General features: G+C 45.1%; 1 protein-coding gene across 1 annotated transcript in view; it reads right to left on the minus strand.

Annotated features, from left to right (window-relative positions):
* Btc (betacellulin) overlaps positions 1-13,217 on the minus strand; it is a 50,580-nt gene that overhangs the window by 10,703 nt on the left and 26,660 nt on the right. The window contains exon 3 of the mRNA XM_005401314.1: positions 4,109-4,226. Coding sequence (XP_005401371.1) covers positions 4,109-4,226 — 118 coding nt within the window. The remainder of the gene's footprint in view (positions 1-4,108; positions 4,227-13,217) is intronic.

A 13,217-nucleotide genomic window follows, 5' to 3' on the forward strand; every position in this document is an offset into this window, starting at 1 on the left:
GTTTTTCTCCGGTACCGGGAACCGAACTCACGACCTTGCGCTTGCCAGGCAGGCGCTTTTGCCGCTGAGCTAAATCCCCAGCCCCTGTAGAGGGATAATTTTTAATTGCACATGGGAAGATGTTTTCAAGAGTTGCTTTAAGAATGTATTTTGTTTATCTTTCTTTATAGCTGAGTAATACTCCATTGTATAAAAATACCACATCTTTTTTATCCATTCCTCAGTTGATGGACATTTGGGTTGTCTCCAAGATTTAGCTATGACAAATTGTTTTGATGGTTTGATCAATCTTGTATTCTTACATCTGGTGGACTGAGCAACTTCTTTGAAATTAATAGTGTGTAGTGCAACAACCATTGTTAATTCCTATCATTTTGTTCTGAGGTCACGCATCGTTTTTGTTGTTTTTGTTTTTGTCTTCCTTGTTGTTAGTGTTTTTCTCTTTAAAATAAAAAAAAGTGATATTAAAAAAAGACTATTTCAATCTTACAAATACAGCCTTCTCAATTAGAGTATACATTTCTTTAATAAATTCACTAAATACGGCATTTTTGAACAATAGCTTTGCCAGTGAAGAGCACAATTCCTGGCTACACTTTTGGAATGTTTTCCAAATTATGCACTGTTATGGTTTGTGTCTGCATGTCCCCTCAAATCCTCATGCAGTCATGGGCAGGCTTCTAGATTTATGATTGATTCATGGTCCAATGTTAGAATTATGGATGTGAGTGCTACACTTGCCCTGGGGCGGGTAGTTTGCATGCAACGTAAGAGAGGGAAAGAGGTTTGCTTTTCCAGCCACTGCTCCTCCTTTTTTTGCTCTTGTTGCTTTTGCTGTTTTCTGCTGCCATGAACTGTTGCCCTCTGCCATGGGCCACCCTGCCTCAGAGCCAGCTGAGTATGGACTGAAACCTCCACAAACTGTAAACTAAATCAACCTTTCCTTCCTTAATTCTGGGCATCAGGTATTTTGTCTCAGCAACAAGAGAAAAGTAACAAGACATGCACCCTGGCTCAGCAGCTAAGCAGTGCTTCAGTTGGGTTTCTCAGTGAGCCACAGATCCTGTAGGCTGTAACCAGGAAGCTCCCCAAAGAGACTGATCCTCACATAGTTATGGTGGCCCTTGGGACATTCACTTTTCAGCCAACCATGAGCAAGTCAGCTGCTGGCCATGTTCAGAGAGTGCCACTTCCGCAGGGAGGAGGAGGCGGGGGAGCAAGAACCTTGTGCTCACTGAATGTTTATTGAACAAAGGTCTGGTAAATTGAAAGTGAAAATAACTTTGAAGGAGTCCATGCATCTTGACAGTCTGCAAAATTAGGCTTTGCAATCACTGTCCTGACATAAATCAGTAGAAATGTGTAGGTATCAACTGCTCTGTGACAGCAACCTTTGAGAGGAGTGCTGGTGCGGACCTCAGGCAGCAGATGAAGAAACTGCAGTGCCAAGGAGTGGAATGAATGGGACAGGGATTCCAGCACAGGCCGTCTGGCTCCCAGTCTATAGATGAACTGTTCTGCATAAATTATTAAAGATTACCTATCCATATACAAATTACCCACTTTCCAAGAACAGTCTGACAAGACTAATAGAAGATATGAATTATTCAACACACATTTTGTATGCATGTGTGTAAAAGGAGCCCAAAAATTCCTGGGATGCCAGGTAAAGGGAACATTTCTGTTTACCCCAAATGGCACTGTCACCAATAGCAAAGAGTTGGCCTGAGCTTCACGTGGCACCAAGCCACTGGGTAGGCCAGGCCTGAGTGGAATAACCTGCTACCTGTCCCAAGGACATAGTCCTGGAATGCTTGCTCTGTTTTGGACCAGTATACACAAGTTGTGTTGCATTTATTATTAGACTTAATCTCCAAGTCTTGAAAGGAAAGTACAGTGTTATTATCTCCTTTTATAGATTTTGAAAAAAATGTGAGAAAGGCAACCTTATGGCTGGCACTGCATACAGTGGGTAAAAGCAAAGCCTAACCTTCTTTCTTTCTTTCTTTCTTTCTTTCTTTCTTTCTTTCTCTCTTTCTTTCTTCATTCCTTCCTTCCTTCCTTTCTTTCTTTTATTTTAAAGAGAGTAGTAAAAGAAAAAAAAAGAACAATAGCAGCATACCAGCATCACAAACAAAGTAAAGCAAGAACATTAAAGGAGATAGAGTTTCAAGACAAAATGATAGGAATTAACAGTGGCTGTTATATTACATATTGTTATCTTCAACTACATTGCTCAGATTGCCAGATGTAAGAATGGAAGCTTGTTTAAACCATTAAAGAGAATAAAAAATAATTATTAGATAAAACATTAGAGGTAATACAGAGTTTCACTAGACAAGATGGTGGGAATTCACCAATAGTTGCTCCATTGCATATTGATGTCTTCAAATCAGTTGCTCAGATCACCAGATATAAGCATGCAAAACTGGTCAGAATATAAAAAACCGTAAGCATTAACTGTTCCTTTCAATATACCATCAGACATCAGCAGTACTAGAATCAGTGCCTGGACCCCTGTGTCACGCTGTCAGCATTGATTCTCTATCATTCTGCTGCAAGGAAGATGCTCCTAGCTCTGGCGAAGGCCTTGGTTTTGAAATTTAGCAGAGGTCTGGGTGAACTGTAAAACAGGAACCTGCTTGTTCCTTGCACACCTCTTAAACTTCTGGGGCTCTGCTCGGCACTGGCGCACCAACAGGAATAAGCAGGAAGGAGCCCTTCCCTCTGTGAACACGCAGTCAGAGCAGCTGTTTAAAGACACCATCAACCTCCCTCCAGTGGGTAAGCACTGTCTGCAAGTGTGACCAGATGGTGGAGCAAGAGCATCCACCTCACCACAAGGAAGGGTGGAGGAGGAGCATGGGTCCTGGAAGAGCTGGGATTAAGGCTACACCTTAAACCATCAGTGGGAAAAGTTCCCAGCTGTGAGAGGAGCTCGCACGATAACCAGTGAAGAAGTAGAGGGTTTTAGCGGAACAGTTGAGAGGCACAGCTGGAAAGTTAAGCCAGGATAGAGGAAGGATGGAGACTCCGGAAGTGAGCTTTACCTTCCCTGCGCACAGGACAAGCTGTCAGATCACACACTCTGGGTTTCTTTCCCAGGGCAGTGGTATTAAAGCACAGTCGATGTGCAGGCATACAGACCAGTTAGAGAGAGGCTCTGGGTAAAAGGGTGCTCATATTTTAAACACAGTAAATAAATGAAATATCTATCACCTCTATCTTTCTTAACACACATACAAGCACACATACACACACACTTTCCTGCCTATTTTACAGTAGCAATTCTTACTCTCTTCTAAGAATGACCCACGCATATTTCTTTCACAAAATGAACTTTACATAAGTAAAGTTTGAAGAAGCCCATCACCTCTAAAGTTCCCACAAAATGAGACTTGGAATCACTGAGAGCTTTAAAGAAAAACATGTATATTGGAGAAAGTATAGGAGAAAATAACCATTCTGTGAATTTCGGATCCAAAGAATCCCCTTGAGGAATCACTTTGCTCCTCTGACAAAACCCGGCAGTACATTAGAGGATGTCTTTTTATCAGAAAATGAGCGCTGCATAAATGCTAAAGTTGTGTGTGCTTGAGTGAAAGTAAACTTGGACCTTTACTCTGCAAAGAGCTGCAAGCAGAACTTTTTCCGGGTCCCCACAGTGCTAGGCTCTGCTTACAAACGGAGCTGGCTTCTTCGCACTTGGCTGACACCTGCAGGAGTAGCTTTTACTTTGGCAGCAGCTCCTCCATATTTACATTAACAACATGCTTCCTAACACTGCCAGCAGAGTGTGTTTCCATAGCAACCACCCGGGAGATTACTGGAGCCAAAAGTCATCCTAACCCTGGACAGAATCAGCTTCATTTGCCAAAGCAGCAAGGACAGCCCAGCCTGGACATGGATCGGGCTCCCACGCTCGTGTTTCGGGAAAATGTGCGTCACCCTCTCTAAGCAGCTCGGAGAGGGCCTTGGACAAGAAGCTAAGGGCAGGGCCTGGCAGGGCCGGGCAGGGCCATGTGGACAGATGGCACGGTGAGCTCAGGCTTTCCGAGGCCCAGCCTGGGAGGGCACCACCCCTTGGCCAGCTGGCAGGCTCACTTACACGCAGGAGGGCGTCTGCTCGGCCACCACGAAGCGACATCTGCCCTTGATGCAGTAGTGCTTGTACTGCTTGGGGCAGCGGGAGAAGTGGCCTTTCCGCTTCGGCTGTGTGGTGGCGGCTGGAAGACAAAAGGGAGGTGGATCTGTCAGCCCACTTTGCACACTCGCTCAGAGCGGAAGCCTGTTCCCACTGCCCCTCTTCTGCAGACTGCACTTCCGTCTGCATCTCTCCCTCTCCTCACACTGGGATAAAAGCCAGACTTTACGGCTGCGGGACAGCTCTCCAGGATGGGTAATGGGATTTGGGCAGGAACGTTTCATATCTAGTTAAGATCTGGGTGCAATCCCCCTCTCAGAAATGTGGGTGTCATTTATCACGCAGGGCTTGGTGTGACAGGCAGAAGGGCTTTCTCTGCATAGGTGTTATCATAACCGTGCTAGAGGAGGGAGTCTGCTGCCTGCTGGTGTTGCTGCTGCTGATTCCTATCCAATGAGCACCCGCAGGATGGGGACCAATCCCGGTGGGCCCTTCCTGACGCTAGAGCACTGGCCTACATGCTGATCAAGCAGCCTCACGAGGGAACACCCCGGAAGTCTCCAGCATACAGACAGGAAAGCGTCTCTCAGAGAGGAGGCCACCTCCCAAGGTTACATATCTGAGAGTGGCAGCCTTGCTCTGCACCCATACTGCCACCCACGTCACTCTAGCGGTCTTGGGACCAGTGGCTGAGACAGTGTCCATCACCTGAGCTCGGCTTGCGAGTACAGACTTGTGCTCACCTCTCTTCTGGCCCACAGATGCATTCTCTTGCTTTGAACTGACTGCCCTGTCCACGTTTTAGGCCCTTGAATGTCCCACGTCCTCACTTAGGACAGTGATATGTAACCATTTCCTCCCCTACTCACACAGAAGAGGGTTAATGACGATCGTTGACAGCATAGAAATAGTCCTTAGCAGTCCTGTTTGTGCATTGACAACTGACATACACCCACACCAGAGACAACAACTAAAAAGCCAGCTGCAGCCCAGGTTAAATTGCCCACACTCATGGTGTAACAAGCGGCTTGCAGGATCACCACACAGCACTCAGAAAAACCATACAGCTTTTACTTGAAAGGGCATCCACACTGACTCTGCTACAGCACATTGTATTGCAGTAACACTAAACAATTTTTCCATGGTGCCCATGGCCTCTAAATGTCCTAGCGCCACAAAACAGGTGCACATAATTGCAGAAGACCACAGAGGAGAGAACCCCCAGGGGACACTGGGTGATCTTTATGCTGCACACGGGCAAAGCCATGACCCAGTGCAGTCATCCTCAGGATCCAGGAGTCTCAGGACCCCTCCAGGTGCCAGAATCTGCGGATGCTCAAGCCTCTTGTATAAGATGGGTAGTCCTTGCACAGAACCTATGCACATCCTCTTGTGCCCTCTAATCTCCAGAATACTTGCAACCTAGGGCTATGGAAATGCCATGTAAGTAGTTGTTACACAGTGTTGTCAAGGATGATAGCCAGCATGGTCTGTGAGTGTTGGCACAGGAGGGATTCCGTTGGGGTATTTCCAATCCACAGTCCATTGACTGTATTGACATAGAACCTACGGACACAGTGGAGGGCAGGATGTCTCAGAGGAGATGGGCGACTGAGTTTTTGTATTTAATGCTCTGCCTGTCAACTGCTCTGGCTGAGAGCTGCTGTGTGCCAGACATCATTGGGACTCATCAGGGGGACTGATGTTTCTGCTGGAAATAACTGTACCTGTGTGTCAGCGGCAAAGACCTGGGTTCTTTGACAAATAACTTGACCACTCAACTTCCACGGTGAAAGGCTTTCTATCCCCAGAGACTGGTGAGAGGCACAAGAATACATCAAATATCCTACCTGTCAATCTTAGCTGGTGTAGTAGGATAAATCCAGAACAGTAATGAGCAATCAACTCATAAAGACCTCCACAGTCAGCCTGGGAACAGGCGCAATACCTTGGAGTCAGTGGAAAGAACCCCGGACTCAGAGGGAGGAAATTGGTGTGTATTTTTGGTTCCACCTTTCACTAACTGTTTGAATCAAGCTAACTACACTTAGTCAAGCTAATTAAAGCCTCAGTCTGCTCATCTGTAAAATGGAGGTGACAACACCTACTCTAAAGAGCTGTAGGGGTGTGCGCATAAATTACCTAGGGAAGTTCCTGCCGGGGTTCCTAAAATAGTAAAAGCCCCAGCACATGAGTTAGAGCCTGGCATGTCTTGGCAATCTTAAGAGAAATGGTGTTTAAGTATGAAAGTGCTTCCTGAATCAAATGGTTTCCTGGAAGATGCAGGTTTTAGGGGGCAGTAAGCAAGCAGTTTACTTAGACAATGTCCAGAGCAGAGGATTGGGTTCTGCAGGTCTCTTGCAGTGGGTGTGGGGCAGGTGCAACTGTACAGCAAGGGAGGGAAGAGGGCAGAGGAGGACGCCTTCAATGTCAGTCGGCTGAGTGAAAGCTAGGAGAGACAGAGCTGAAGGTGGTTCTCATGAGTGGAGTGAAATGGTGCTGGAGAACACTCTAAACTGGAAAGCATTCTCTCCCATCATCAGCCAGGACAGTGCAGACTGGAACCAGTAAGAAGAAGCAGGGTCCCTGGAGAAAACCAGAGCAACCGGAGCCATGCAGACAAGGGTGACACTAGCCTGGGCAAGAGAACTGAGGGAAAAGAGATGAAGTCAAGAGGCAGCAAGCTTCCAAGGCAGCTCCGGGGTGCTCACTCCAGGAAGCCTTTTCTGCTTGGCAAAGCATACTTGCCTTTAGATACAAGGCATTTGGCTTTGCATCCTAAACAGTGTTAATTCCCTGAGCCGCCGTGCCTCTTTAAATGCACTCACACATTTCATAAACACCACACCAAGTTTACTTCCAAAAGGCAAACTAACCAGCAGCTGCTGGCTGCAGAAACCTGATCAGCCATCTACCCAGCACAAATCCACGCCAGCAAGACAGCTGCCGTGTCTGCTTTGATCACTCAGAGCTCACACCTCTGCCAAAGAAGCAGGCTCTGAAGCGCACCCAGCAATATTTAGATTGAAAACCTTTCCATGCCACCAGGCAGAGAATGTCCAGTGATCTCTCTACGGAACTTTCAGCGCTCAAAGAAAAACAAATCATATATACCGCAATGTAAACGAACAAAACAGAAACACAAATGGGGTCTCTACTCCCTCTTACCTGGAAATGAGAAGTTGATCTGCTTTCTCCCTCTTGGACAGACTATACTTGGAATTTCCCTTGCTTCTCATCTGGTACCCACAGATATAATTTCTGATAACTGAACAGCTACGAAGCAGAACATTTTCTGTCTATCACAAGCCCTGATAGTGGAGGACATGATCTACCCTTCTCTTCCAGGGATGTGTATCAGGAGGAAGGAGTGAAATCTGAGACAAAAAGAATGATTGCCCTCTTCCCAGGGTGGGAGTGGGGGCTTTTCTCCTTTGAGAAGGGAGTGACATGTCGTGAAACCCATAGCAATCAGGAAAATTCCTGACCCTGAGGTGCTCTTTTTCGCTCCCACTTTTCCCAGCTGAGCATCCCTGGAAGCAACATGATACCACAAAATTTCACTAGAAAATGAGATCTCCTTGGGCAGGCATGCACAACCCCTAAGGGAGACAGACTGGATAAGGGACAGACCTGGTTTCAGCGTGGGGCACTAAATGCCAAAGATTCTAAACGTCAATTAAATAAGAACCCGTCAGAGGAAGGACCAGAAATAAAGATGTGTCTTAATTCATATGGTCAGTTAAGGAGAAGCAGTCATCCTCCCAGGTCCCATGGACAGTCAGATCAGATGCAACCAGGCTTCCTTGGTGTACTCCAGAGGGCAGTAATTAGGTAGATAACCTAAGGAGCTAGTGCAGGGTAAAAACATCCTCAATTTGGTGGATGCTTTTCTTAAACATAGTGTGACTCCAGTGTCTTTCTGTAGGATACTAATACTTCAGCAGGGGTTCTGTCATGTCCTTGGAACTAAACTTTTCAGAATGGATCTATTAGGTCTCTTTTTCATAATTACTCCAACAGTGCTCATTATAATTTTATTTAGTGATTCTGTAAATGGCCCTGATTCACAACCTTTATTCTGAAGTCAACGCTAAGGACAATCAACGCTACAATCTTTACCATAGTCCTTTTCGCCCCAGTCAGTGCAATGGTTATAACCACACAGTACCTCTAGCCCCTGGGTTAGACAGACAGTGAGACTGTGTAGCAGACCTAAAGGGAGAGGCTGCACTTTGGAATAGAATTCCCACTGGGTTAAGAAGGAGTGAAGTGGGGGGGAAACAAACTACTACACATCCGTCTTCCCTCACACATATCTGACTAAAAAGAAGCAGAACTGCACAGAAGCAAAAAAATAAAAAAGCTCCTCTCTCACCTGAGGCACAGAGCCTAAGGGCTTAACACTCAACTCCTTGGCTTCTGGGGCTCTTGCTCCTATGGGGGCCCTCACTTCACATCTTTGTAAGCCAAAAGGCAAGGAAGAAAGTTCATATTTTTCAAGTTAACTTCTTACCCTGCCAACTGTCTCCTTGAGTCAAGGAGATAGAAATTCATGGTGCCCTTGAAGAAATGTCAGAGTTGGAGATATATCCAAATGAGGGTTCCCATTTGTTTTACATCAAATGACATTTCCTATAGAAAAGCAGAAAGCGAAGTCAAACCTCACGCTGTCCTCCCTACGCTGTCCTGGCTGCGGGGCTGTGTCAGGGAGCAGGGACACAGCACCACGAGTTTGTGTCTCAGCCAGGAGGACCATGCCAACCACAGGGGTGGGCTTCTCTCAGAGCCACCCTTTTCCATTCTCCTTTAAAGGAAGCGAGAATCCAGTGCCAACGTAAGAGTCCCGGAAGGCCTGTGTGTGGAAGGCTTGGTCCTCAGCTGGTGGCCCTGTTCATAGGGGAGCAGGGCTCTTGGGGGTGGAAGGTCACTAGGGATGTGTCATCCACGGGGCTGTGGGGTACCACCCTCTCTTGTCTCTGCTTCCCAGCCACCACCACGAGGTGAGCCACTTCCTGTTCCGCAAGTTCCACCATGATGTTCACCTCCCCTGGGGCCACCCAGCCACTGAGCAAGGCCTCCAAAACTGAGAGCCAAAACAAACCCCACCCCTTAATGTGCTGGTTAGTCCAGGTGCTGCTTCTTGTGGTAATGGAAAGAGAAGAACACACATGCCGAAATGTGTTTGTGTGTGCAAACGAAGACGACGGGGCAGAAACAGACTTGTGTTTCTTTCTCCGTCTCAAAATCGGGTGACCCAGGATTCTGATGTGTCTGATGCCCCCTCTCTTATTCTCCTTTGCTGGTTCTTCCTCAGCTCTGAACTTCTGCAGAGCCTTCAGGCTCATCTTTTCACCTTTCCACACTCCCTTCCGGGGAATTTCTCCAAATCTACTGTCTTTACACACACATTCGTGGCAACAATTTTCAAGTTTCCTTTCCACCCCAGACATCTTTCTGCAATATCCCGCTAACATCTCCACTTGCCTGTCCACACTGGTGTTGTAAGTTAACAGCTCAAAAATGGAAGTTTTGATCTCACTCCTCAAATAGTCTTTCTTTTTTTAATTTTTTTTTAATTTTAAAAACTCAAAAAAACTAACAAAACCACAGTGAAGGCAAAATCAAAGCAGCACAAAAACAACAAAGACAATACACGACCTCAAAACAGAATGATAGAGTCTTTTCTTAGCTCAGTAAACAATATCCATTCTTTCTGTTATTTAGACTGAATATCTTGGCACCATCTGGACTTGTTTCTCTCTTGTTGCACATCCAATTCATCAGCAAAGTCTGTTCGTTGTACTCAGTTATACACAGAATTATGTCACTATCTCTTCTCCTTTGGTCTAAGCTCAATGTCACTCCTAGGCTGGAAGTGCTCTTTCCCTAGCAGCTCCCCCATTTCTACCTGTGTCCTCTTCACCATCCATGCTGCACCCCAACACCAGTGTGATGCTGTTAAAATGACTCGGGGTAAAAGCTGGCGGCCTTGTTGTCTTTGCAAGGCCTGCATGCCGATACCTCATCCTCACCATGGTGCTCACAGATTATTCCTGGAAGAGAGTCTGCTGCACTGTAGGTGCTGATGAACGCTACTGGGATGAATGAAGGCCCTACGCAAGCTGGAAAAGGACTATCTAAAAAAAGGATGCTTAGAGACTGGGCTACTTGAAAGCAAAACCGCAGAGTGATTTAGACACAGAAAAGGCCCATAAAGACCATCTCAGTCACTTCCTCAATTCGCAGGCTCTGAACTCATCTTTGAAAGCCAAAATGGCTTGCTCAGTTCATATGGTCAGCAGAGAATTCTGCTACTGCTCCACATTGATCCCCCTTTCATGAGCTCATTGTCCAGTGGGAACTGACCATCAGGCAACTTCCTTTTTTAGGATTCCCCTTGCATATTCTGCCTTTCAATCTTCCCACATGATTCTAAGCAGTTTAACATGGTGATCAAAATGTTAGCTGTACTCAAAAGATATATGTTAGATATAATCAAATTATCATCTCTGCACCTTCTAAAGATGATCTCTCCCAATTCACAGCTATTCTGCTTGCTGTATAACTTTAACGCATTACTTAGCCTAGCTGTGTCTCAATTCTTCATCTAAAGAAGAGTATAATAAAGGCTTCCCATAGGACTAAGTGAAAATTTATGTAAAATACATAGAGCAGTACTTAGCATGCAGCAGGAGTTTAATGGATGCTATTATTTTGATTAAAATGGCCACTGTCTTCATTGATGATATTATGTATACCTCTATGTATAAAAGTTTAATAAAGTAGAAAAAAAAGGGAAGAAAGTAAGACTAAAGGGAAAGAAAGAAAGGAGGAAAAAGAAAGGAAGAGAAAGAAGAGGGAAAGAATTTATTCAAAGAGGACAGCTGTAATGGAGCCACTGTGTAAGAGTAACCCCATGTAGCTGTAATACTGGAAGAGCTAGCGCAGTCCTGTTTACTGCATTGCTGTTTGCAGATACTTTAACACAACACAGTTGTTTAGCCAGCTAATGTGAAGGTGCAAAAAGAATGTAAATACTACTACTGCTTACGCTACAAAAAGTTGCAAGCCCTGTTCCTTATTAGCATTTTCAAAATCAAATTAATTGATTTTTCAACATCTAAGAAATCATCTTTTTGGAGGTTTTTGTTTCTTTGCTTATTTGTTTTCTTGTTTTTGTTCTTTTCTTTTTTTTGCTTCTCATGGGTTTTTAGAAAAATAGTTTACTATGAAAAGAAGCATAAACCAAAGAGACAAGTATTTTTGCTCTAAATATCTGGTTTCTCATTTGACAAATCAATTTTGTTCAAATTATGGGGTCAGGGGCTGGGGATTTAGCTCAGCGGCAAAAGCGCCTGCCTGGCAAGCGCAAGGTCGTGAGTTCGGTTCCTGGTACCGGAGAAAAACAAACAAACAAAAAAAAAAAAACAAATTATGGGGTCATGGTGAAGCTTGTTTTCCATCTCCAGGTAATATTTCTCAATAGTAAAATATGTTATTGTATTTTCAAGCATTCTGTACTGTATGTAGAAAAATCCAAAATAGTTTTTCTGACATCCAATGATTATTGTGTTGTTTAAAAAAAAAAACCTCTGACCCTCCACCAAATCATACTTTAGCTGCTTTTTAACTGTGCTAGTAATAGCACTCAAGTATCCATAAACTCCAGCAATCCCAGTCTAAACTCCCACATGAGTGAAAAGGAACAGAAACAAAAATGACAGTGACAAAAAGAATCCAGCATTAATAAACTTGGCTCGTCACAGAAATTTGCAGGAAGAGAGCAGAAAACACACCAAAAAATACCAATTTGGAAACAGTTCCCCAATCATGCCTGGAAAAGAAATTACAATGGGGGAAAATTCCTTGGGCAAAATCCAGAGAAAGGAGTGGGTTTTACTAGAGGTGTGTCAGGGGACTAACTTTAATTCCTTGCTGATCCTGCAGAGTAGAACTAGAGGTTTATGTAAACACCCCACATTACCCAAATAATACCAAAATGAGTGTTTTCATTTTAAAGATTAAAATTATAGACCATATTCTGGACCTTCACACTCTGACAAGTGGGCTTTTATGCAGCAAGTGGCCATGTCTGCAGGTAGGACTGTGAAAAAGCAAAGAGTCATTGTCACCCCACTGAGGGGGTGATGATGGGACATTCTTCACAGACATGTGCCATCTTGAAAGGAAGAAATTTGTGTGCTAGAAGCAGAAAGATACCTGAGATAAGCAAAGAGCTGGGTGAAGGGCTGGGGAGTTTTCTGTCCAGGGATTTACTGAGCCCCCCTTTTGTTAAATGGTATTGAGGAGAAATATAAAAATAACATCCACAAAGAAAGTAGAAAAGAGGGGTGACTGCAGCAAAAGGCAGAATAGAAAGCCTTTAACTCACTCTCTTCCCGTGAACACTATGAGTCATCAACAAAGTTGGGCAAATTCCCTTTGCGAGAAAACCAGGAACTAGTTGGGGAGGCCTCATACTCTGGATGAACACAAAGCCCCACATCCAAAGCCAGTAGGAAACCTGGGGACAGTTTCTCACAGAATCTCCACCCACAGTGCAGTTCTGTTCAAGGTTTCTCCCTTGGAAGGAAGAGCCAGACCACACGTGCAACACTCCAACATTTTCTGGGGCTACCCAGAAAACTGCCTGCTGTCTTGCATTTTAAAGACACTGGCAGAACTTCGCGCTCTACCTTACATGGGGTGTGAGATCAGAGACAGCAGTGAAGGCTTAGATTTCATAGCCCATTCCCCTGGCTCAGTCCAGAGCAAGCAGAGGAAGAACATCCACCCCCAGATTCTCCCAGAGAAGAAAAGAGGAGGACTTCATGATCAGGACCCAGACTTGGATAGGGGCTGCCAGAGGACTGCCTCCCCCATCTTGGAGTACTTAAGGGACCCTGCTTAATCTGGGTATCTGGAGACCATGAGGACAGGCCATGGCTGGAACTGGCAGCATCTCTCATATCAGCCACCAAGCACATCAGCACAACATGAGTGGGCAAATGCCCAGGTTCCAGATTCTCCCTGTGGAGGAGCAGAGTTGTACTGTTCAAACTTTCCAAGG

The sequence above is a fragment of the Chinchilla lanigera genome, unplaced genomic scaffold, assembly GCF_000276665.1.
Source record: "Chinchilla lanigera isolate Chin_1 unplaced genomic scaffold, ChiLan1.0 scaffold00073, whole genome shotgun sequence".
NCBI lineage: Eukaryota > Metazoa > Chordata > Mammalia > Rodentia > Chinchillidae > Chinchilla > Chinchilla lanigera.